Source organism: Diabrotica undecimpunctata, chromosome 6 (genome assembly GCF_040954645.1).
Source record: "Diabrotica undecimpunctata isolate CICGRU chromosome 6, icDiaUnde3, whole genome shotgun sequence".
NCBI classification, from domain to species: Eukaryota; Metazoa; Arthropoda; class Insecta; order Coleoptera; family Chrysomelidae; genus Diabrotica; species Diabrotica undecimpunctata.
The window spans coordinates 7,935,643-7,963,409 of NC_092808.1; the positions used below are offsets into that span (position 1 = coordinate 7,935,643).

The 27,767-nt window shown below is 33.6% G+C and overlaps 1 protein-coding gene across 1 annotated transcript in view; it reads left to right on the forward strand.

Annotated features, from left to right (window-relative positions):
• Ca-beta (Calcium channel protein beta subunit) overlaps positions 1–27,767 on the forward strand; it is a 577,851-nt gene that overhangs the window by 121,123 nt on the left and 428,961 nt on the right. Inside the window, exon 2 of the mRNA XM_072534152.1 lies at positions 6,326–6,466. Coding sequence (XP_072390253.1) covers positions 6,326–6,466 — 141 coding nt within the window. The remainder of the gene's footprint in view (positions 1–6,325; positions 6,467–27,767) is intronic.

The following is a 27,767-nucleotide window of genomic DNA, read 5'->3' on the forward strand; positions in this document are numbered from 1 at the left end:
CAAAGCGACTTTTTTCATTATTTCAATATTGTGAAAAAACTATGTGTGTGAAATTCTGAGACAGAATATAGGGAAAGACAGAAACTAATTAAACAAAAAAAAGGTGTCTAAAGAAAAATGGATGGAAGATAAATGCAAGGAAGTAGAAAAGTTTAATGAAAAACATGATACGTTTAATATGTTTAAAAAAGTTAGAGAAGTAGCTGGTCTTTATCATAAGAAAACTTCACATACTATAACCGATTCGTCGGGAAAAATGATAATAGAGGAACATGAAATTCGAACAACCTGGTGTAATTATATAAGTGAACTGTATAATGATGATAGACCCGAAGAACTGGAGACTTTAGTTGAAGGTGAAGCACCAGAAATACTAAAATCAGAAATACTGCAAGCTATAAAGTAAGCAAAGAACAAGAAATCCGTTGGCCCTGATAACATACCGACGGAGATGTTAAAGCTTATAAATGAGGAAAACATTGGAATACTGGTCAAACTTTTCAATGATGTTTATTCGACTGGTGATATCCCTAAAGATTGGTTAAAGTCCGAATTCATAACACTACAAAAAAAAACAACGTCCGAAAAACTGTAGCGATTATAGAATGATAAGCCTTATGAGCCACACTTTGAAAATATTTCTACGCATCATCCACAGTAGAATCAGAGATAAATGTGAAGAAGACCAGGGTGAAACACAATTTGGCTTCAGAAATAGACTGGAAACACGGGACGCCCTCTTTGCACTAAATGTATTACTACAGAAATGTCGAGATCAAAGCAAAGACGTCTTTGCTGTATTTATTGACTATGAAAAGGCCTTTGATCGAGTACAGCATTACAAATTAATTACAATATTAAAAGATAAAGGAGTTGATAGTGAAGACATACGATTCATAGAAAAGTTATACTGACGTCAAACAGCGACAGCTCGCATAAACGGATAATCAACAGAAATATGTAAAATACAAAGAGGTGTCAGACAGGGATGTATACTATCCCCACTGTTATTTAATTTATATTCAGATAGAATATTTAAGGAAGCGCTGCATAATTTGGAATGGGGCGTGAAAGTTAATGGAATTCTGATAGATACAATCAGATATGAAGACGATACAGTTACTTTAAGTGATGACATGAATGGATTACAATGCCTTTTAAATGCCATTGATACAGTGGGAAGAGAGTTTGACCTAAACATAAACTGTTCAAAAACAAAACACATGGTGTTTAGCCGTTTAGCACATCAAGATGCACGACATTTTTAAAAATGAAGTCATTCTTCTGTAATGATAACTTGCAACTTCAACTTCGAAAGCGCATGGTTAAATGCTACATTTGGTCAGTCCTCTTATACGGTGTCGAAGCATGAACATTAAAAATATCCACCATTAATCGTCTGGAGGCCTTTGAAATGTGGGTGCACAGACGTATACTAAAAATTCCATGGACGGCTATGCTGACAAATGTGGCAGTCCTTGAGAGAGCAAATGCTGCTCGCGAGCTGCTTGATAACATCAAATGTAGAAAGATGGCCTATTTTGGACACGAAGTAAGGGGAGACCGATATAATATTCTTTAACTTATTATGATGGGTAAAATCGAAGGACGCAGAGGAATTGGTAGAAAGCAGGCCTCTTGGTTGAAGAATATCAGGGAGTGGACAGGAATGAGAAAAGCTGAGCAACTCTTTAGAATAGCTCAAGACAGAGACAGTTTCGCCATGTTAATCGCCAACGTCAAGGGGACTTGATAGGGCACGTTAAGAAGAAGAAAAAACTATGTATTGTATTGAAAACGTTCCTCAGATGACTTCCTTGAAAATATTTGCACTTTAAAGTGAGATTTGCTAAATTAAAAAATGTTACCAAAAAGCACTTGAAAAAAAAACGTAGTAGAAAAGGCATACCATCTCGTGGGTATCGAAATTTTCACTGCGTCATATTTTTTATTACCATTTAAGCAAAAAAAGCGAAAAAATGTTTATAAACAAAAAAATTTTGCAAGTTAAACCCGAAAGTAAGCATTTTTTTCAATTGTTTACGATTATTAAAATAAACAATAAAAATATTACAAATATATCTGTGCAAGAGAAGGGACCGATCGGTCGAGTAGTTTGTATACAATTCCATTTGTTTAACCATTTGAAAAAAAAATTGAATCCCCATTTTAAATACCGTAAAATGTAAGTAAGTAAACACTAGCGTGAAATCTGTGATTGTTTAGTTGAAGAAAGTATATTTGTTTATGGAAAAAAGCTTGTTTTAATTATGGCTATATTTTTTATAAGTTTCTTTAGCTTTCTAACTTTCCGGTGCCTGAGAAAAACTACCAAAAAATGTGAAATTTTAACTAATTATCTTAATAGTTACATGTTATCTGTTAGGACATGTAAACACTCTATTTTCCAGGGTATCATAATTTACTCGAGAAATTCACAATGGTACTAATTTGATCAGGTCTGTTGGGCGAAATTTGATAACATTTTTTCTAAAGAAATCTTAAATTAGTGCTTTTTTACATAAAAATTTTTTCGAAATTATATAATAATTTAATTATATTAATAATTTAGTGTTGTTCAATTTTTACAAATTTTGAAATTTTACATGAATTAAAAGTGAAATTAGTATGAAACGCCTCTGGATTTTACTTCAGCCGCTGAGTGGTGGACGCGTGCTGGCCTAGTACGTGCCAAACCCTTTTCTACTGTGGAATCGTCTTGTGCAGATGACTCTAATGGCACTTTAATATACAAAAGTCCAGGTGGAACTCGAGATATATCATTTGGTCGAAAAAAATTAATACGGCGTTTTGTATGGCCCTATGCCTTTCGTTGATAATTAGTTGCTTATGCCTATCTGATGCTACGGTATAATTTTTCGACTAATACCGTTTCCGAGAAAATTGGCAGGGCCGTTAAGAAATTGCCGGCCATTGTTTTCGGCGCAACTGTTACTTGTTAATTGGTTATAATGTGGTTCTCAATTCTGGCAGTTATCAAATTGTTATCCATGGAGAATTACAGCGATGGATATATAGAAATAGTTGATCGGGGCTCTAGATAGAGAATGCTTGTTGGCTTCAAAAACATCACAAGAGTCTTTTTATTTTTTGGCTTCTTTTTTCTTTTAGTTATCTTATTTTTGTAATATTATAAACTCTATCTACGTTTGCGATGACTCTGGCTCAGACAAATATATTTACAGCGTTTATGAACAGTTTTAGCGATGTTTTATTAGTCCAATAGTTTATATCTTCTTTTATTGTACCGTCTTATAACGAAGGTTGACAATCACTTCTCTAAACGCTTCCCTATCTTTTACAACGTAAAATATCTATTCAACACTAAGGTTTAATATCAGTGTTGAACCTTCCCTCTACTCTTCCTTGCAAGATGACGTGTAGAAGAGAGTTTTTATCGTTTGAAAGTATGTGTACCAGATGTTTTTTTTTATTTTAATTGTATTCATAAGCTTTCTGTCGTGTCCAATTTGTATTAACACTTCTTCGTTTGAAACTTGCAGTCCAAGGAATTTTTTAGAATACGCCTGTATAGACACATTTCGAATGCCTATATTTTTTCACGGATTGGGTTTTCAGAGTCCAAGCTTCTACCCCATATAGTAGTTGCAACCAAACATAACATTCAAAGAACCTCAATCTGAAAACCATATTCAATTTCCTATTTTTAAACATTGACTTGTATTTTATAAATCCTTTTCGAGCTAGATAGTTTATATATGCAAGGAACATTCCAGGAAAGGAGATGTCTAGGAAGGAAAAGAATCTCATGACTGAAGAAACTACTTCGATTGCGATGGACTATATTTATGCTGGTTAAGAATTTTTCTTAAAGTGTAGAATATCGAGACTTTGATTTCATCGAACAAATATTTTACTAAACTCTAATTTCACTATTTGGGAGAGTGAGTCATCGTTTGAAGGCGTAGAAGTGGGGAAAGACGTATGAAAATCCAGTGGCGTACACTCACTTTTATTTCAACGTTAATTATATTAAATTGTTTAAATAATGCCAAAATAGGCCACAATATATTTATCTGCAGGTTTTTACTGAAGTTTTCATCTCTATATCCAAAGACCGTTTTCAAAGATATAAATTATAGTTATATTTATTTTATTTGTTTATTATTATATATTTATATATTCTTATATTATTTTCTTTTTTTTTTTTTCTTAACTTTAAAAACGGTCTCTGTAATAGAGATCGAAAAGTCAGTAAAATAAACATGTAAATGGATGTATTGTGGCTTATTTCCAACATTCTCCCTAAAAATACGGAATGCCACAAGCAAAAAGTCACAGAAAAATAAATATTGCTATCATTTGAATATTTGAAAACGATCTTTTTATATAGAGATCGAAACGTCAGTAAATTAAACATTTCAATTAAATATATTGTTACTTATTCCCAACATTATTTCTAAATATACAGAACGGCAAGCAAAAAGCCATAGAAAAATAAATATTACTATCACTTGTATATTTGAAAACGATGTCTTTATATAGAGATCGAAAAATCAGTAAATTAAACCTATAAATAAATATTTTGTGGCTTATTCCATACAGTCTCCTAAAAATACAGAATGCCACAAACAAAAAGCTATAAAAAACAAGTAATTTTGCAGAAAGCTTATTGATGCCACCAGGCTGTCGCGGAAGTTACGCTAAAACGTCTTTTGACGTGACCCGTCCTTAAAGAGTTACACAATGAAATTTTTTTAAAACAAATTTTAGGACAGTTTCCACACCACCCGAGAGATATGTCTTGTGGCGCGTCACTTTTTTTTAAATGGGTGTTCGCCAAGAGCCATATTGTCCCATTAAATAAAATAAACACAACACTTAAACAGTATAAAACAAAACAAAATAAAATCCTATAAAACAAAATAAAATTCTATAAAAACAAAATAAAAATAATTTTGGATGTAACAAAACATTGTATGTACTATTCTATTTAAACACAAACACTATACACACTTACTGTGTTCTTCTCGTTTTTTTTTTGTTTTTGGTTTTTTTATGCTGATGTTCCTACTAAACTATTAGAAAATATTATTCGCTGTCTAAATCTGAAGATGCAGTGCTGTTATCGCTGTCATTATCTTCACCTGGTCTAATTATAATTGGCTCTAGTAAAACTTTGACATGAGTGTCAAGTTCCCACGATATTCTTCTTTAATTATGTGGCCTATACATTTAACCCATTTCTCTGGAGTTACATGGAGGATTGCTTTAATCAAAAGTTCCTTAACTTCGTTTAATTTGAGCGTTTTGTTATTGCGTGCTACTTTTCCTTTCACTTGCGCCCAGATAAGTTCAATGGGATTAAGTTCGCAATGATAAGGTGGTAGACGTAGAACTTTGACACCATAATCTTTTGCAGTTTCATCCACAACATATTTAAGATATTCACTTTTCCTTAACCGTGCAATGTCAAGTAGTTGAATTTTGAGCATTGATTCTTCGTATGCAATCCCCTTTTCTGTAAGCCATTTTTGAATTCTCTCTTTCCGCCGTGCCGTCGTCGGTAATTTTCTAGTCTGCGGCTATGATATGGCGCATTGTCCATAACAACCACAGACCCAGATTCCAATTTTGGTAAGATTCTCTTAAACCAGCGCTCAAATACTTCGGAAGTCATATAAGCACAAATAAATATACTACTTTATATATTCTGTAATTTCTTATGAGGAAACGCAAATTGCAATCGAGAAAACAGGCAGTTTTCGAGGGCCGCTGTGTACATGTAAATTTGAGGATATTCGGCGTTTAAACTATGAAATCACTATTCTAAATTGAAAGTTTCTACTATAGTTTGCCTGACAGATTCAGACAATTTCTCTTGAAGTGAAAAATATCAAATAGCGAGACTGATTGTAGAAACTTTTACATTTCAACTCTACTTGACAAGATTCAAAATTAGACTATTATAAAGTGAAAATCGGTCCCTAAATACAATTGCTCTTGTCAATAAAGAACAGAGTATGTGACTTAAAAAGCTGACATAATTTTACAGTAAATATTAAACATAACAAACGAAATCGCTTCTACAGTAAAACTATCCACACAAACAGCTAAGCGGATCTCCATTAACTTTCATCAACGTTCTGTGCCGTATATGAAATCTGCTACAGCGCACAGTATCTTCACGTCTATTTGCATTCTGGTTCACCTGTAAATAAATCAAAACATATTTGGGTATTTGAGGACTATCTATTCTATATCACATATTTAAAGTTAAATTAAAAGCATTAACGATTATATTTTTTGGGTTTATATAAATCAACTATTTTGTTTGTTTTAGGGGGTTTCTGGTGGTGAGGGTGGCAGCCTAGAGGGAGGCCTAGCCTCTAGTAGTACTCCGGGAGCTCGCCTCAAGCATCGGACACGTAGATACAACGCCTCCGGTAGCCTCAGTGACAGTTCCTCCAGTGTCAAACGACAGGTCTGTATTACACACTCCTATAATTTACAAATCAATTAAAATAAGATATTTGAAAGAGATAATTTAAAAAGTACATAAATGAGCTACAATACATAATATATTTACCATATTTAGAAAGCTATTAAAGCCATTTAGTAGAATTACATATTTATACAGCTTGTTGGTAGTTGAGTCACCGCCCTGAGTCTATAGGCTATCTCTTCTTTGATTACAAAAGTAATATTTTGAAGTATTTTTAATAATAAATTAGAACAACGGTGTTTTCCTTAGAGCAAAGTACAAAACATATCGAATGTTATTTGTGGGAATTATAGTGTATTTTTATGTATGAGAGAGTAATAAAACAATAAATTATGTATGCAAATCCCTAAACTGTTGATACGGGTGACTCAATGAAAAACAGATATTTGTCAACAAGTTTACAGAAGTATATAGGAAAACAATTTTAAATTGAGTATGACCACCAGGTATAAAGGTTGGAGCAGAATAGAATACAATAGTTGTGAGGATTACTAATCCCTAAATAAGGTTGCCAGTGTCGGAGTGATGGAGCTTAACAGGTATTAATGAATTTGCAAGAAATGTAAGATGTTTATTTTATTGGTTATATATAACCAATAAAAGTTTAATAAGTACGTACCTATTTGCAAAATAAAGTTTAATTCTTTAGATAAAATAAAACGTTTTATTTTATCTGAAATGAGTGCATTCCACGAAGTAAGGGTTTCAACAATCAAACATTTAATTCTTTAATTCCAGGAATCTACGACAGTAATTGACTAGATAATTACCTTCTAAACTTATTCCACAGAAAATGTGATAGTGGGTTTTTCCATTTTGTAGGAAGGTCCAAGTGGCGTATTCAAAATTCTTAACAGTTCACTAAAAGTAGGTACTTCAGTTGCAAGGTGCAGTTTATTGTGTATACTAGTGTTATGGAAAATTTGGAAGTGCCGTGTAAACGCCGAAAAATTGGTCCTCTAACAGTTAATGAAAAAACATTAATATTTAATTGTTTTAAATCATTTACAGACAAACGTTTATGTGAAAGTGTTGATGAGACCGTTGAGTTAGTTAGCAGTACACTTGGTGTTGGGAAATCTACGATTTACAGAGTTATTAAAGAAGAGAAATGTGGTAGTTTTCAAATGCCACGTAATGTTCCAGGGAAACCAAAATTTCAAATAGAATATCATTTTAAAGAAGGACTTCGACGGAAAGTGCATGAATTCTTATTTAGACAAGAATTTCCAACATTGGATAAAGTTCTTGTCTCAGTTCGAGATGATAAGGATTACCCAGAAATGAGTCGAAGTACGTTATGGAAACTTTTAAAAGAAATAGGCTTCCGCTGGAAAAAGAATCCCAGAAAGTCTATTTTATTAGAAAGAAGCGATATTGTCATATGGAGAAGACATTTTCTAAGAACCATAAAGGAAATGAGAAACCAAAAAAGAAAAATATTTTATCTTGATGAAACATGGATCAACGAGGGTCATACACCAAATAAATTTTGGCAGGATGAAACTGTTACAAGTCAAAGGCACGCTTTTGTAAATAACTTATCTACTGGTTTAAACCCACCATCAGGAAAGGGACGCAGGCTGATAATAGTACACTTTGGCAGTTCAGACGGTTTTGTTGAAGGTGGTTTATTAACTTTTGAATCAACTCGTACCGGTGACTACCATGAAGACATGAACGCTGATGTCTTTCAAGAATGGTTCGAACAAATGATAGATCTTCTTCCTAAGAACTGTGTAATAGTAATGGATAATGCAAGTTATCACTCCAGACTTATAGAAGGACTGCCCACAACCAAGTGGTTAAAAAAAGACTTGCAGAATTGGCTGAGTTCAAAAAATATTACGTACGATCCCGGATCTATAAGAAAGGAACTTTATTCGTTGTGTGCCCTTTATAAAGAAAAATTTAAAAAATACGAAATTGATGAAATTGCCAAAAATCGTGGAATGACAGTACTTAGATCCCCACCATATCATTGTGAATTAAACCCGATTGAACTGGTATGGGCACAGATAAAGAGTGAAGTTTCAAGAAAAAATACCACTTTTAAAATTCATGATGTTAAACAGTTGTTTTTGGAGGCCGTAAATAATGTAAAACCTAAAAACTGGGAAAAGGCAGTAAATCACACTATTAAAGATGAGGAAAAAATGTGGAAGCTGGACAATATTACTCATAAAATAATCGAGCCAGTTATTATAAATCTTGGTTCTGAAAGTTCATCTTCTGAATCTGATTTGGATTTGTAACAAGTAGCTGTAAGTTTTATATTAATATTTTTATTCATCTATTTAACATACCTTAGACGGTTTTAAAAACTCTTTTTCTCTTTTGTAATTTTTAAAAATTAAAAAAAATGTGAATTTTTTAAAACCCTTTTTAATGTAGGCCAGTCAGTTCTAATATAGTGTGTGATAAAAGAGGTCACTTTTGTTTACATACACATAACACTTTATAACACTGAAATAATTCATTTATTTTTTACAATTATTCAAAGTAATTTTTCAATTAATCTTGAGCACGCCCATGGAGTGGTCGGAGCTACCAGTTAAAATTATGCTAATTACTCTCTCGTTCATAAAAATAAACTATAGTCTGTGTCAAACTAAAATTATACAGAATAACGTTAAAAATTAACAGTTATAAATTGGTTTAATAATCTAACCTGTTAATTTAAAACCTCCAGTATATACTAAGATTCCTTAATTACAAATAAGTCGTTTGACTGTATATTATCAGCGAACAATTGACACTCAGTTGCTGTTGCTGCATTATCGATATTGTATTACTTTCAAGTACATTTTGAAAACACTAACATGTGACTCTAAAAATGCAATTATCTCTTCACTCTGTGTATCCACATCCAAATATAAATGGAAGAAATACATGCTCGTATGGTAACCTGTTACTAAAAATTTTATGATCGCTTATTTTGGGGCAGTATATATAAACATTCGGTGTTGGAGAAAGTTAACAAAGCAGTTGTAAATTTTCAACCAATATCAGATAGAATATAATATGCGACAAAACTCGGAAAAGAGGAAATATATAGAAGAATAACAGGGGGACGAAGTTTACATAAGGAATTAAATAAAAACAGGAAAAAGTTAATAGAATTTGCTGCAGAAAACAAAATGAAGACAGCTAGCACAAGGTTTGATCACAAAGGCATTCATAAGGTATCACGGACTTCTCCCGATAGAAAAATAAAAAATCAGATAGATCATATTCTAACTGAAAGCAAACATGATAAGGCAATAATCGATTGCAGGAGTTACAGAGGGGCAGATACCAACAGTGTTATAATACCAAAACCTGTTGAGATAGATTAAATTATCAATTAGAGCGCCTTCAAGAGAAGCAGGTTGTAAACAGACTAGAGGAGGAAATAAATAAAAAACTAGAGAATCCAGTCAAAGAGGATATAGATGAAGAGTGGCTCCGTACAGACAGCGATGTCGGAAGTAGCGGAAAAGTGTATAAGAAAATAGCATATAAAAAGACGGCAAGACTGGTTTGATGAAGAATGTAGGAATGATTTGGCAAGAAGAAACCGGGCAAAACTACAAAGAAATAAAGAAAATACCCAAAATGCGATCGAAAACTATGTGGCAAGAAGAAGGGAAGTGAAAATAATTTGCAGAAAAAAGAAAAGAGAACAGCTAGAAAAGCAATTAGAAAACATAGAAGAAGCCTACATAAACAAAGAGGTAAAGAATTTCTACCAATAAGTTAAGAAATCCAGAGAAACTACAAAGAATAATCCACAGTATTGCAGAAACAAAGAAGGCTTACTTCTAGGTGAAACAACAGAGAAATTAAACAGATGGACGGAATATTTCGAAGATCTATTAAATACAGACCAAGAAGAGGAACTTGAGGAAAATAAGAATTGGCAAGAAGATGAAGAAGGGACGTGCGAGGAACCAACTCTGAATGAAGTCAAAAAAATAATAAGAGACCCGAAAAATAACAAAAAAGCAGAAGAAAGTGGTATTCTAGCTGAGATTTTTAAGGAAGGTGGCGAAAGATTGAATGAAAGGATATTTCACTTGACACTAATAATTCGGCAAAAGGAAGAAATGCCGAAATATTGGAATAGTGCTCTTATTTGTCCTATCTATAAAAAATGAAACAAAACGGAGTGCGAAAACGATAGAGGTATAGCACGATTAGAAGTAGTCTATAAAATACTTGCAAAAATTATTAGGAAAAGATTAATAAAATATGATAACAGAGCGATTGGAGAATACCAGGGGGGTTTCAGATCAGGAAAAACTACTACTGATCAAATAAGTACGTTAAAATTAATACAAAATAATAAGCATATGACTCCTAAAATGAAACGATGCTCTATGAGGCGATGAGAACATTATAAATACCAGAAAAGCTTATAAGGCTAGTGAGAATGACTCTTAGGAACACGATAAATAGGGTAACAATGGAAGGAAGCTTTTCAAGACAGTTCACATTGAATAGAGGTTAAAAACATGGGGATCCGCTATCAACGGATTTGTTCAACCTTAGTATTAGAGCAAATCGTAAGAAGATTAGATATGAGCACAAACAGGACTATTTTTAATAGCAGCGAACAGTGCATAGCGTACGCGGATGATGTGGTGATACTAGCGAGAGCAGAAAAATATTTAGACAAAGTTTTTCGGAAATTTGAAGAAGCGAAAAGATACGGATTAATAATAAACGAAACAAAAACGCAATATATGGAAATGAGAGGAGACATAACAAATAATAACAAATATATTAAAATGTTTGAATACTTAGGAGTAACCATAATGAACACGGGAAAAGAAGATAACCACCAATCTGATGGAAGCTGCACTAAATAGTCAGTCAGCTGTTAGTGTAGAGTTTATTAGAGGAAAATTGTGTTAGTTGAATTGAATGGCACCCAACTGCAATAATGTCCCAATACAATACTTGGTCCAATCTCACTCTCAATTAATGTTATAGCTGCCCACACAATTTGTTATTATTTAATGTCATTTATTGTGTTTCAGTGATGAATAATGAATGAATGAATGAATATTGATGAATTGTGTTTCAGTTACTGTGATGAATACAAGTAGCTGGGTATGAAGATAGCTCAAGATGGAACACTCGATGCTGCTATAAAAGACAGAAACATACAGGGTAGAAAAGCCATATCCATGATGAACGGCATTCTGTGGGACCAAACAATATCTAAAGCGAACAAACAACTCATATACACCATACTTAAAAATGTACCCACATATCGCTGTGAAGTTTGGCCAATAAAACAAAGAAGAGAGAAACTGTTACTAGCAACAGAAATGGACTTCTGGAGAAGAGCAGCAGGCAAATCGGATACCAAATGAGAGAATAGGATAAATGATGGGAGTCAAGCATACAATAGTTGATGACATAAAAACAAAACAGTTAATATGGTACGGCCATGTACAGAGAATGCCAGATGACAGGATTCCGAAACAGATTTTGATGTGGACACCAGAAGGAAGAAGAAAAAGAGGAAGGCTGAGAAGAAGCTGGAGAAAGGGAATTGAAAAAGAACTAGAGGAAAGTGAAATCCCTTCAGGCCTATGGTTAAATAGAGAAAAAGGGCGGTTAGGAGTCGGAAGGCGTCGGAGGACGCTGTAAACCGATAGTAGTAGTGGTATTGTGTTTCAGTTGTTTATTGCTTATTTTTATGTTATTTTAGCTTGTAGTTTTTAATACAAATAAGAAAAACGTACTGGGACCTGATGATGGGACAAATATTGTAAGCCTTGAAACTCAGCCCAAAATTTACCAACTTTATTAAATAAAAACTATTTTTTATAAAAAAAAGATTGTGAGTACTGACTCATTTCCCATATACTAATAAAATTAGTTGTCAAAATAACTGTTTGTATAATATAAATAACTTTTAAATGCAAAAACAGGACGAAAAAACAGCAAAAAATCCAACAAACTGACAGCCTCAAGTAAACAAACCAGAAACGTCACAAATTGTACTTAAAATCTAAAAACGTCCCCAAGCGTCTTTTTGTACCTACTTTTTTTCGATGTAGTGAGTCGAGAGCGTTCATACTTACAAAAAACATGTGTCTTTACCTAATGACAGGCGGTAGCTGGTTTGTCTTTAGTTTGGACTCAACTGTAGTTGCGTTTTCATATATAGTATGTACTAGTTGCCTATATCTCGAATCTATTCTCCGATTATTAATAGCTTATTCGATGGCCCACATCTCGATAAAGTCAAATGCCTTTACATAGTCTACGAAGGCAAGAAACACGGGTAGTTGGTATTCATTTGCCTTCTATATCAATGTTTTCTTGTCAGCAGATGGACTGATGTACTATATACTTTTGCGGATGCCTGCCCGATCTACTGGTTGGTAATTATCCATTTTGTAGTCAACCTGTTATTAATAATTCTCATAAACAGTTTGTACACTTGACTGAGCAATGATATAGGTATAATAAACTCTAAGTCACATTTGTTCCCTTTTTTATATAGTTGTATTACTAGGTTCTCATTCCAGTCTTTAGAAGTTTTGCTATTATGGAGGAATCTATTAAATAGCTCTGTTAGTATTAGGATTATTATTGCTTTGCTTGTTTTCAAAAGCTCGGCAATTATACCGTCGGGCGTCGTGTCCTGAAGCTATATTATTTTTTAGGTCTTTTAAAGCTCTTTCTATTCATATTCGAAATAAAATTTGCAATAAGATCCATTAACGAAATCTATTAAAAATGCCGAAAATAACAATCAGGTAACCCTGGTTGCCTGAAGATCAGGTTGCCTAAACCCTGAAATAAAGAAAAAGAAAAAATATATTAACTTGAACACAAACATATTCGAAATAAAATCTGCAATAAAAACCATTAACGAAATCTAATAAAATTGGCGAAAATAACGATCAAGTGACTGTCTGGGCAATTCGATCTCATAACAGCAAGAACTAAGAAGAAAAATAACAACCGATGGTTGTCGGGAGGAATCATATTCTAAGAATGGCAGGCGTGTAATTATCTGAAAAAGCGATGGGTATGGGTCGATGGTTGATGGGCGATGGGTATATGCACCCGTGGTAAATATACCTGCTCAAGATGACTTTTAACGCAATATCAAAGTGCCATTGCTCTGATATGGGTCTTCAGATACATATAAATGCCTTTTGTTGTAGATTTTGGAATTTCGGATGAGCGGGAAAGGGGCGGGAAGGGAGTATAGGTACCGCAGTTTGATGGTAGTAAAGTTGCATCGAGGTACTAACTCGACGATATATTTTATTGTTTTGTACTTTATACAGGGTGCGCTTCCATTTGTTGAGATAAGTTCTTCCTCGAAGGCTTCGTGTAAAAAATATAAGGCAGATATACGAGTAGGTCTGACACTATTTATTTGTGGTATGTTTTTCACTGAATATTTTATATATTTACTGCAATTTTATACATAAATATAATTAAATCGACATGGATTGTAAATAACAATTCCATTTTATTATTTTTTCACGTTTCGGTTTCCAATTCTAAAGTCGTTTTAAAAAATATCCTGAAATAATAATGTGCATAATTGATATTTCCTGGAAATGTTACATATAATTCGCGATAAATGAAATCTTAACTGTTCATAGGTCTCGATCTTAAATATATCGCACCCCTGCCCTGAGAAAAGTGACACAAACCAAAAATACTGAAGTTGAGATAAATCAACTTAAAGATTGCTTTAAAACTTATATTGGAATTTTAAAAGGTTTTTCCTAAAAACAATTATATTCGTTGATTATGTTATATTGTATAGAATAATTGTATGCACATGTAGGTCTGTCTACTTTGTGTGGAATTTGCATCATTATCAGGTAGATACAGGTAGGCCCTTTGAGTTATGTCACTTCTCTTGCTTTTATTTGTTTATTTTTTTGTTATGATTCTTTACTGTTTGTTATTTTATAACACCAAACCATTTTATATTTTAACTGTGTCTAACATAATACGACTATCAGATCTATATCTCGAAAAACTACAGTTTAAGTAATATTAAAAAATAAAACACGTCGAAAATTTTTGATTTATTAGAAAAATGCAAAACTCAAAATTAATACAATTTAATAAAGAATAACCAATAAAATACAACTAAAGTGATCAATGCAATTAATGTAATTAAAGCAACGTCGAAAATTGATTTATTAGAAAAATGCAAAACGCAAAATGAATACAATTTAATAAAGAACAACTAATAAGATACAACTAAAGTAAATAATGCAATTTAAGAAAACATGGATTCATAGATGGGCTTATACAATGTAAGATAAGAATGCTTTTCGCCGAGATAAGTGATTCAATATCAGCTTTCTTTATGTCAGAAATTTGCATTTTTTTCTTATATGCTGCAACGCACTGCGTTGTAGAGATCTGTATGCTTCCTCTGTTATGATTGACGTTGATCTGCGCAAATTATTTTTGCTCGTATGTAGTTTTTACCAAAATAATTCCTAGGTTACTGTTCTGTACTTTCAGTATTTTTAGGTCACTTGTTTAAATCAGTTCATTGTCTGATAATTTATTATAGTTTGAACCTATTTGCAAGGACAGTGTTTTGCAAGCATAAATGTAGAAGACGTTTCTGTTAGAGGCATGGTTACGAGGGGCTGTCCACAGGGAGGGGTGCTATCACCACTACTCTGGAACATAGTTCTAGATACCCTGGTTGACCAACTCAGCAGCAACGGTTTCTACACAATAGCCTATGCAGACGATATTGCTGTCCTGCAAAGCGGTAAGTTTGAGAGCACACTATGTGAGAGATCACAAGTTGCTCTCCGACTAATAGAAACATGGTGCAAGGAACACTCACTATCTATAAATCCAAAGCAAACTGAGATGGTCCTCTTTACCAGGAAAAGAAGAATCACGGGCTTAATACCCCCAAGGATTCTAAACTACAGTCTAAATCTTTCTAACGAGGTGAAGTACCTTGGTATTACCCTTGACAAGAAGTTAACATGGAACTCACACTTAGATAATAGAGCTAAAAGAGCATATATTGCCTATGAGCAGTGTCGACGAACGGTCGGAAGCACCTGGGGCCTCACGAACAGGGTGATCGCCTGGGTCTACACCGCTGTGATTAGGCCAATGCTAACTTACGGAGCTATTGCTTGGGTACCAAAAGTGCTACAGGCAACAGCGATTAACAAACTAAACCATATTCAGCGGATGGCTTGCATAAATATAACAGGTGCCATGAAAACAACACCAACTGCTGCAATGGAGTTGATCATTGGCATCACGCCTCTAGATATATATGTCAAAGAGGTGGCGCTAGTGACAATGATGCGACTGCGCTCAGCTGGTGCAAACCTTGATGTAGGAATGGGACAATTGAGAACTCGTTTCTGGCGAGAAGAGTTGGATGCGTTACCACTTCTACAGGCAGGCTGCGACTCAATTGAACCAAAGTTTGTCTTCAACAAACCCTACAAAATTGAAACAGGACAGTATATGGAGACAAACGTGGCAAATGCCTATTGCATATACACCGATGGCTCCAAAATGAAAGAAGGCTCAGGATGCGGGATATACTCCAGATCACTGAACCTAAGAATAAAGTGGGGTATGGGCAAAAATGCCAGCGTAGTTCAGACAGAACTGACTGGTATCTCCATAGCCGCAAAAGAGATAACCCAAAAAGGTATAGCAGGTAAAACTATAATCATCTGCACAGATAGCAGACAAGCACTACTAACCTTGAATAGACCACGTGTCACATCAGGTTTAGTAATGGAGTGTCACAAGTCACTAACCCAAGCTTCGGATGGTAATACCATCATCCTGAGGTGGGTTAAAGGACACAATAGGAATAAAGGCGACCGCATTGCTGACCAATTATCTAGGAAGACGGCAGGCCTAAGACTCTTAGGACCTGGGGATCTTTTTGGTTGGTCAACTACAACAATCGCGGAAATTGTCAAATGTCACTCCCATGCGCAAACCGTAAAAAGATGGGAAGAAGGTAAAGGATGTAAACTTGCCAGGGTAACACTAAGTAACCTTGAAGAGTCAACATCTAAGAAGTACTTGGGAATGACCAGGAAAAACCTACGTTTGGCAGTTGGTTTTTTAACTGGTCATTGTCAACTAAGCAAACACCTCCATACACTGGGGCTAGCAGACACACCTCTATGTAGGAAGTGTGAACGAGAAGACGAAACTGTAGAGCATGTCCTATGTGAATGCCCAGAGTTATCGTTAATACGAGAGTACGCGTTCGGCGAGTCCTGGCCAACACCTGCCCACATAAGAGAGATGTCTCCTGGTGATTTGTCCACCTTCCTAGAATTGGCAGGATGGACAATGAGCTAAGGGTGACAGCTCCCTGGGAGGATGCACAATGGGTCAATTGTGGCCTAAGTGCTGTGAAACTTAACTCGCCCTCCCTACTCTACAGATACAGATACAGAAGGACAGTGTTTTTAAATCCATAATGTCCTGGTAACCTAATTCTGTTAGATTATACGGATTTCCTCTTTTTCTTGCAGACTGAATTAATCTGACGTAGTGAGTGGGAATATATATTTGGAACCTGATTTAAGTGCTCGCTTAATTTGCTTTTCTATGACAGAATGAATATTATCTCCTTCATTTTGCGTGTGACCAGCAGTTAGAATTTTATATTTTAAATTTATATAATATTATATTTTTGTACAGCGTACAGGTACATTCCCATTATAAACTTGCTCTTGTGCTGACCACAGCAATTGTCTGAATAAAGTATGGTTTCAAGATTATTGTTGTTGTTATCCTTGGCTTTTTTTAGGTATTTCGGAATGCAAGAATCTATCTCTATTGCACCTCGAGCGTCTTCACCTTCATGCCAAAAAAAAAACACTGTACATTATCTGACTGCAGTTCAGTGACAGTTAAATTGTAGCTATTAATTTTGCTTTTATAATAAAATATTGATTAATTCCCTCTTGGTGCAGGCAGAACTGCTTGAAGATCGTAGGTAGCAACTATAATGTTTCCTTCGCTTAGTACTGCTCTTTTTATAACTTCCTCTTTCTCTGCTCTCAAAAGAACTTTTTCTCTTAAATGTGTATCATATTTGTGATTTAATACCGCTTTTTCGTCTTCTGCATAAGGAACGTTTTTTTGAATACATTCATTTTCATAGTCGTGGTGTAAGTCAGCCAGACTTTTCCCACCTTCTGTATATTCTCGAGTACTTTGTGCACGTAGGTAATGTCTTCCGATTTTTGGTATACTATTAATTTGGTCAATAACACCATATTTTATTGCGGATTCAACTTGAGGGTGGTGTCCGTGCTTTCATCTAAGATCTTGTTGAAGAAATCCTTCGTTTAATTTAGCTATCACAGTTCTAACAGGTCGATCAGATATGTCCAATGTGGCCTTGAAAAATAATTTGCAGACACGTACCCTAACGTTGCTAATCAAGAAATGAAACGCATGTTTGCACTGGCGTTTGCTTCCTTCTTTCTTATACTGATATTGAGGTTTAATAGGAGTTATACTTCTAGAGATAAATTCTCGCTGAGATTATAGTAGCTAACAATTTTTGGATAAAATATAAACCGCAATATAAACATAAAAAGCACATTAAAATAATCCTCATAAAAAGAGACTTTACTGTATATAATAATAATATTAAAAAGTTATTTAATAACTAATTAGTTTATAGATATACTAGCGGACCAACTCGACATCGAGTTTTTTAAATGAAATTTTTATTTTGCGAGAAAAATTAAGAGATCAATACAAACGATATAAGCAAGAATATACATAACATTCATCAATAATAATGCAAGTAAAAAAATAGTCATTATGGAAGTCGACCTCAAAACCGGAATGCAATTTTTAGTTCATCAAATGTCGACATGGATATCATTTAGCAGTTAATTTTGCATGCTGATCACGAATCCGTTGTCAGATTTGCTCTATCTTGACGTTTTATGCGCGTTTCGGGTCACTTCCGGTGTCGGATCGCAACCGGAAGTACATATTTAGATTTGTCTCGACGAGACCTTTCGATCCATATATACATTGTGGATCAGGCAGGCTTCACGGCAGGAAAAACAGCAGTAAGATAGTAGCAACAGAGATGGAATGCCTGCGAAGATGCTGCAGAGTAACAAGAATGGATAGGAAAAGTAATGACGAAATAAAGCAAAGAACGTCAATAGAAACAGACATACTAACATACATAGAACAAAAAAGACTAAAGTTGTATGGACATGTAAGAAGTTTTTTAAATAATTTGCTTTACTTAGTAGGACGAGGGTGCTATTTTTGCTTCTTTTTAGCACATATTTCTTTTGATTTCTATTGATATATGTTTTCATTGAAGTTGGCGTAGTTGAGATCTATTAAGTTTTCTGTTTTTAATCTAAGATTCATGCCTGTTTATACTAACTCTAAGTGCTCTTGAAGTTTGACCCATTTAAAAACTGTTATATTTATAAAATATCTGTGTTCTATCTTGTTCAGTGTTAGGTCTGGTATAACTTTTGTAGCGTTTTAAAAACTAGTCTGGAGACATTCTATGAAAAGCTTTTGATATAAAGTATAAATCAGAATTAATTATTGTACATCTTCTATTCTTGTAACCTTTTGGATTGACTCTAGCGTGAGAGTTTTCGGAGGAATGATAAGCGTGGTATAGATACATGGGTGGACAGACTAAAAATAGATAGATAGATTCAATGGCTTTTGGCCAATCCCACTCTGACTTTTTCAGATCTATTCTGGTCATCTAGTTCTAGATTACATTCTCTAGCCTGACCCTTTTTAAGGTCTAAAAACTTGGAGACTGTACCTTCCATGTAGCTCGTTGTCAGTGGTTTTTCGTCGCCTAATTCAAAGAACTGCACATTTTCTGTCACACTGACATAAAATGTGCTCTGCTGTTTCTTCTTCTAAGTGACAGAATCTGCATAGGTTATCATCTATCATTACCAACTCCATCAGCTTCAACTAGTCTGCTTACAGTGCCCTGTTAGGGGCAGTGTAAAGAGTCCTTTGCGGTTAATTGCTTTCAATATTTTCCCCTATTGAGTTTCTTTTTCAGTCATTGCGTCATTTCTAATTGCATTCGGTTATTTATTACCTTATTAGTTTATTTGCATTTTTACTGTGATTTCCCGCCGATCACTGTATGTCACAGAAAATTTATCTAAATTTAAATTTGATCAACCGTTTGGTTTAAAGTGGCATTATCCAAATCCCTAAAGATATTATACAACCACAAGTTATTTCTGTAAAAAATAAGATGGAAATTAAGATAGTATATTTTCGGCGGATTTGGTGACATTTAGTACCAAACATAGTGAGAGCAATAAAAACATCTCAGCCCTACAATGCAATCAAAATAGCTGCTGCTTCTTTAATACTATTTTCTTGGTGTAATAAAAAAGTATTTGACCGACACGATAAGGCCGAAATTATGGACGATAAATCAGATTGGTGGTATTAGAGAATACGCATTTTAAATAACATTGTTGTCATATCTTCGTAGAAAATACGGTAAGCAAATAGTTACGAGGAGAACACAAAAAGTTTTTCAGTTTTATAATATGATAAGAGTAATAATGTAATTAGTTGACCTTTTGAATTATGCAACTATAAAGGCAAGTCACAAAAAAATTAAATACATAAAATATTAGTATATATACTTACTTAAATATTCTTATATAGTCATGAAAGATCTAAATGCAAAAATCGGTAGAGGAAGTCAAGGTGATTTTATTTAAAACTTTGGACTGGGCACCCGTAACGAGAGAGGAGACAGATTGGCTCAATTCTGCCAAGAGACCGATTTTATTGTCGCGAATACTTATTATGATCTGCCGCCCAGGAGACTCTATACATGGAAATCTCCATCACACAACCAACATAACGTCATCAGAAACCAAATTGACTACCTTCTCATCTGCAAACGATCCGAAATTCCATAAAATCAGTAAAATCATACCCCGGAGCTGATGTGAGATCAGATCGCAACCCAGTTGTAGGAAGGTTTAGAATTAATCTAAAAAAGCTTGTGGCTAAAACTAAAGTAGAAATGATACAAGTATCCCGTATCCATCAACAAAAGAGCAAGTCACACTAAAAATTAAAGAAGAGCTCACCAAAATAGAAATTATTTCTACTGAAGATGCGAACAGGAAATGGCATATATGCTTAATTGTCGGGTGGAGCGAAGGATATTTCCTTTATGAGAGGTCTCCATGTCGAAAGTAACCGGATGCCTTTTTTTCAATTTCTATGTCTTCTCGGATAATTCTTGGTTTATAGAAGTGGATGGGGGCTATGGTTCTGGAGTTTTCAAATCAATTTTGTGATCTGTATGAAGATGGTGTTGACCTAGAGCTAAAATTGAATCGGAATCGTGAACAGAAATGCAATGTTCATAAATTCTATTTTGGATTCTACGATTTGTTTGGCCTATATAAGATCAGGGACAGTTTGCACAAGGAATTTCATAAACTCGGTGTTGTTCATTTGGAATGTTTTATTTGATTGATCGAACAAGGGATGAAAGATTTGTTGGGAGGTAAATATTGTCTTTATTCCTTTTGATTTAAGAATTTTGTCGATTTTGTCAGTGTCGATCGTACCTTTGATGTAAGGAAGAAAAGCGTTCGTATGATGAGGATTTCAGTCTTTGCGTTGAGATGGAGTGGGCGATTGATGTCTGTGAATGGATTACCTCTCCAAAATTAGAGTTGAAAATTGGTTAACCAATTATTCTGCTACCCAATTTGAACCAGCACAGAATATGCAACGACACACGTTGGGTCATTAAAAGTATCACCACAAATATTATTGAAGCAACCATTTTGACTGGATGATTTGAAGGAGAAATCGTCCTGTTGCCAAGTATCCCAATAATACCCTCAAATACTACAATATCATTGAAAAGGCTTGAATTCCCTATTCGATTTTTCACACTCTTCCCTATCATTTATCTCTCTAGCTTTGATATTACTTTGCTAACCACTGGTATGCATCCGTCATGGCATAAATATATTACATTTTGTATTTGCACATGGCAAACGCTTTGATTACGAAGAGTTTGACTTCAAAATACAAATTAATAATAATTTGTATTTTGAGAATGATTTTAGAAGTGGAACTCGAAACGTCGGAATAAACGTATTTTTAATTGAAATTGTAGTTAATCATATAATCTTAAATATATAAGTTAAAGAAATAGAAAATAATGAAAAATAAAAAGGAAATCATTTTCTTGGCAATAATAAATTAGGGCAGATAACCGTATTTATTTCAATAGTGCATCGCTAGTGAAAACAAAGTAAGTAAAGTAAAAATGCATTTTTACAATCTGGTATCGCTGTTGAAAAGCTTTTTATCGAGAGCTTTGCGCTTTCATTAAATCCTTCAAAAAACGACTTGTTTATCCCCGGTATCACAATATTTAACGTTTATCGGCAACACAGCAAAGTTCAATTCGGTAATAAAAAAGTATATCCAAGCGCATTTCCCAACTACAATACATGAGAAAGTTTTTAAAATCGTTACTCAGACTTTGAATAATAGCTAAGTACTGGATTGTTGGGTAATAAATGAGAGGTGTTATGAAAATTGGTGCTTATCTCTTCGAGATTGGTTGGGAGACGATTTTTCGGTCCATGCTTTTTGGGTAATGGTATAAAACGATAATTTATTGTTGAGGTAAATACTTGTGATTGAGGTAACATTTTTTACTATTACACACAGAAAAATACTCTTCCCACAGTCTTATATTTTTATTCTAAAATTTGGTTTTTTAGGAAAAACAGGATTTGTTTTAGTTAAACATTTAAATTACAATTAGTTTTTTTGATAGAACTCATCTTCTTCTTGGGTGCCCTTTTTTCCGGACGTTGGCAATCACCAGTTCAATCTTGTTGAAGTTCGAGTTCAAACTCTTTCGCAAGATAACAAGAAGGTCTTACTTCTTCAGGTAGACAATCTTATTGTTTACTGTAGTTTAACAAGCGTTATATTAATATCTTCTTCTTATTTCTTTGTTATCCCCATCAACGAAGGTTGGCGAACACATGTCTAAAAGTTCTGTTCTTAGCAGCGTGCAATAATTCTTCTACATCGATGTTTGTCCAGCCTCGAATATTTCGCAGCAATGACTTTTTCTTTCTACCTATTCCCTTTTTACCATCTACTCTACCCTACATGATTACCTGTAATAGACTGGTTTTTCATTCAGCAGTATCTGTCCACGGTGTACGGTCTTGCATACTTTTATTGTTCTTAACAATTTTTGTCCCTAGTTATTCTTCTGAGCACCCCCCCCCCTCGCTCCTAAAAACCACGTACTCTTGTTAAATGTTGATTTACTTCGCTCCAGTAATGCGAATTGTGCTTATGAAACAATCCGTTTTTTGTAAAATTTGATTCGTTACATTATCTTTTCAAGATAATGATCATTATCTTTTTTTTAACATTTTATCGTTACCAATTATATTCTTTTATTAAAGTCTGTTTTCTCTAAACTTTGAACTGTGGTCTAAGAATAGGGATGAAATTTTTGTTTTTTATTTTAATTCGCTGAATAACGTAATGACGCTTCGGGATAAGCAACCAAGTAACCAATAACAATAATTCTATGATCATTATTATCAAGAATATGCTTCGCTTCATTAACTTTTTGATGCATTCAAAATATGTTAAATTTTTAAGTAACCTTCATATAGCCACGGGTAATTTGTGGTCGCTCTGGATATCTTTTAGCGACGAAAGCACATGTTCTAGTAATAACTACCACATTCTTCATGCATTAAAAGTTAATTTACGTATTCTTAATTGTTTAATTCCAAACGATCCATTTCTATCATCCTGATCCATTGTTCAACCTGATTATGGATGAAATAATAAACAAAGTAGGAACTAGAAAAGGATATCAAATGGGAGAAAAACAACTTAAAATAATATGCTATGTAGACGACGCAATACTACTCTCCAAAAGTGAAAACGATTTGCAACGTATGCTGCACCAATTTAATTTAATCGCCACAAAATTTAACAAGTTAATTTCCCCAAAAAAAGACAAAATGCATGGTCACAACAACAAATTTACTATGGTGTAAACTGGAACTGAAAGGTCAGATAATAAAAAAAGTGATGGAGTTTAAAGATCTAGGCATCACATTATCTAGCTACGGAAAGGTCGAAACTGAAGTGGAAGATCAAGTGAATAGAGCAAACAGAGCCGCAGGCTGCATGAATGAAACAATATGGAGAAATAAAAATATCGGGAAAGAAATTAAAGACAGAATTTACAAAACAGTTATCAGACCAATAATGACATACAAGACAGAAACACAACCTGACACAGAGAGGACAAAAAGAATGTTAGAAACAGCAGAGATGGAAAGATACTATGAGACAGAGCTAGAAGTACAGATATACGACGTAGATGCAAGGTAGAGAACATCAAGAACTGGGTAAGAAATAGAAAAGTAGAATGGAACGATCACATAAGCCGAATGATAACAAATAGAGTACTAAAGACGGCAAAAGACGGTTCAAGGAAGACGATCACTAGGAAGACCACGAAAACGATGGAACGACAACTTATTAGTGGAAGAAGAAGAAGAAGAAATATAATTTCATCTGGGCTCGGTACCTTTACTGGTTTTGCATTGTGTATGCATGCTTTACTTCTAAGAGTAAAATTTATATAGACCTTCCTTACCCATATATCTTGTTCATTTTCTCTCTTGACATCGAATAGTTGCGTAATTTATTGTTCCTATACTTTCGTTATCCTTTTCTTTTCTGTAATTATTACCTCACTGTTAAATCTTGTGATCAGTGTTTGTTGCTGAATTCGTGCAGTTCCTGGCATTCCTTTTATATTCATTTTTGCTCAGCCTTACCTATTTCATATTTTATTTTATGTAAATGTAGTATATACTTAGAGAAATTGGTACTAGTCCAGGAAATGAAGCATTTCACCTCGCAATTTTTTCGTCCTGCGTGGATTGACTTAAAATTTTAACAGAAGGTAGGTAATAGCCTAAGAATCAAAATCTATATCGAACCAAAGTGCGCCAAAGCCTTGGGGGTGGTTGCCACCCCATCTCGGGGGTAAAATTTTTTTTTTACCTTTTAACCACAGGTTTCGATTAAAAAAGTGATTCTAAACAAAAAATGTTCTATACATTTTTTTTGTAAAACTGATATTTTTCAAGTTATTCGCGATTGAAGGTAACAACTTTTAGACGAAAAAATCGACGTTTTTAATCGATTTTTCGCGAATAACTCGAAAACGGTGCATTGTATCAAAAAAATTGTAGAGAACAAATTTGTAGCTTTTAAAAAGACAAATACAATTCATTTTTTAAAATGTTTTTGCGATATAATAGGAACCGAAATACGGCCTATCAATGTTCAGCGGTTTTCTTCAAATGCCAAATTTGAAAGATTCAAAGTCAAATATCGGGAAAATTATGCATTTTTGGAAGAAAACTCATAGAACCTTTTTTAAAGAGTATAAATAGACCTATTATAAAAAAAGACTCTAGCTCAAAAATTGAGTGAGTTATGATGAAAATAAGGTGAATACCTCATTTTTTTACGAAAAAATCGATGAAAACAACCCCCTAACTACGCCCATAATTAAAATCGATCTTCACCCTTCTGCAATTCTCTTTGTACATGTATTGTTAATACGTCCAAGAAGTTTGATCCATTTAAAATGCTTAGTTTTAGAAAAAGTACAGCTTAAAGCGAGAAATGATTTACAATTTCATATTTTTTACCCTTCTTTTTTTAAATATCCCCGAAAATACTTAATATATGAAAAAATAAGAATGTACTAAATTGTAGCTTTCTTAATGACTAAAATTTTTCTTTATTTGGATTTGTTGTACAATGAATATTTGGCGAGATATAGCCGTTTAAAGCATCGATTTACGATCAAGCACCATCTTCTTCGAGCCCTTTAAACTGACCCCATTTAAAAACCAAGGGTTCCAAAAAGATTTAATTCACAGATCCTTGTAGCTCTTAAAAACCTCTACAAAACTGTTTTCGAAGAAACACTCTATCGTTAAAAATGAAGGAAATACGTTAAAAAAACCAATTAATTTTTTGAAATAGGGTACCCAGATAGTTCAAAATTAATAGCTTTTTCCCATGCTTTTACTGGCTGTGATACTGTATCTGCTTTTTACAATAAAGGTAAAAAAATTTTTTTTGATATTCTTCAAAAAAGACCGGACATGAGGGAACATGCCGAAATTTTTTACAGTAGTACTGCTAAGCTTGAAGATATTTTAGATGCTGACAGATACTGTGCAATAATGTTGTACGGAACTGTTAAAGACACGCAGCTTACCAAGTTAAAAAAAATAAAAGATTTGGAAGCTTTTCTCGAACAGTTCATCAAAGCTACAACGAAAAACTGTGCGGTTAAGCTATCATCCCTTCTGCCCACTGTTGATGCCTTAGATGAGCATTCAAAAAGATGCTATTACCAAATTCAACAGTGGCTTGGCAATGAAAATATCAGAGCAACAGATTGGGGATGATATTCCAAAGATGGTTTGTTATTACCCGTACGCATGAACAACCTGCACCCGATAAACTTTTGAAAATTATTTTTTGCCAATGCAAAAAAGGATGCGGCGTTTCATGTGGCTGCAGAAAAGTTGGTTTATACTGTAAGTCTACTTGTTCTGGGTGCTCAGGTGAAGGGTGCAATAATAGTCCACCAATAATTGAAGAAGATGAGGATGACATAGATCACGATGAAGATGTAATTGATGACGAATAAAATTAATATTATAATTGTTTTACCTATAAATGTAAATATCTTCAACTATTTATGTAAATGTATAAGAATATATGGTGCCTTTTTATGTTGATAAATTTTTTTGTATTTAATTCTACTTTTTTCAATTTATATCTATTAAATTAGTTTATAAAAACTGCAATGTTGTAAAGGATGATTTTCAAAAGTTGAAAAGTTGCAAAATTTTGGCAAAAAATTGTTTTCACCTATAGTACTCATAACAATTGATTTTTAAGGGTTGAAAATTTATGAAATTGTATTTTAAAGTATAAAAAAATCACTATTTAACTAATCCAAACCAAATTTCACTCATCTTAAGATTTGTAATGTTATTTTACAATTTTTGAAAATTAGGGGTAGTTTTCACCCCTAAGAACAATCAGGGTTCATCGGCATGACATAAACTATAAAGCAGAGGCTGAGTTGAGCTTTAATCCAAATTTTTATCCAAATAGATCCAAGGCGAAATCATTTTTTTAGAATTAGTAATTTTTTACATTAATCTCTAACAAGGGTTGCTTTTTAAGAGTTGAAGTATGATGGAACTCTATTCAAAAGTATAAAATAATCATTATTTAACTAATTCAAACCAAATCTTACCCATATTCAGGTTTAATATGTTATTTTATAATTTTTGACAATTAGGGGTAGTTTTCACCCCTAAAACCCTTCAGCGCACTTCGGTTCGATATAGATTTTGATCCTTGGGCTATCACCTACCTTCTGTTAAAATTTCAACTCAAACCATGCAGGACGAAAAAATTGCGAGGTTTTAACTTCGAGCTTCATTTCCTGAACTATACGCCAGAACATCTAATCTATTTATAATACTACAAAAACTATATGTAAATAGTACTGCTAATGTAAGAGTTAATAATGTGGTTTCGAAAAACTTTAAATGAAAGAAAATATAGAAAATGAGGATTTTATTTTATTCTAAAGTATTTTATATTAATTTCCATATTTATTTTTATATTTTCTTTTTAATTAATTAGTTCGACCATTTCCGGTGTCATCCAGTTTTTTTTAATTCTCCTCTTTTCTCCACCTCTTTCTCATCCTTTTAGATTTAACTGAATATGATTTAGATTAATGGTTAAAATATCATCAATGCCATAGTTTTCTTGATGAATTTTATTCATCGATACGAGCGGCACAAAAAGAAGAATTACTTCAATACAATTTTGTTATTTCTTTAATATAGCTTCTAACATTAAAACAAAAGGTATTAATTAGTTGTTTAACGTAAAATCCTAACCCTATTAAAATTTTGATAACAATTACATGGTTATTTTATATGCATGTGCATCAGCCCAAAAAGTGTACACCAACAAAAACATTCCGTATCAAAATTATGATCGGTATCATCACCTTGAGTATACAACAATATCTGTTGAAGATAATTACATAAATTATACGGTCTAGGGTCCTTTTTGGGTAAATGATTATTAT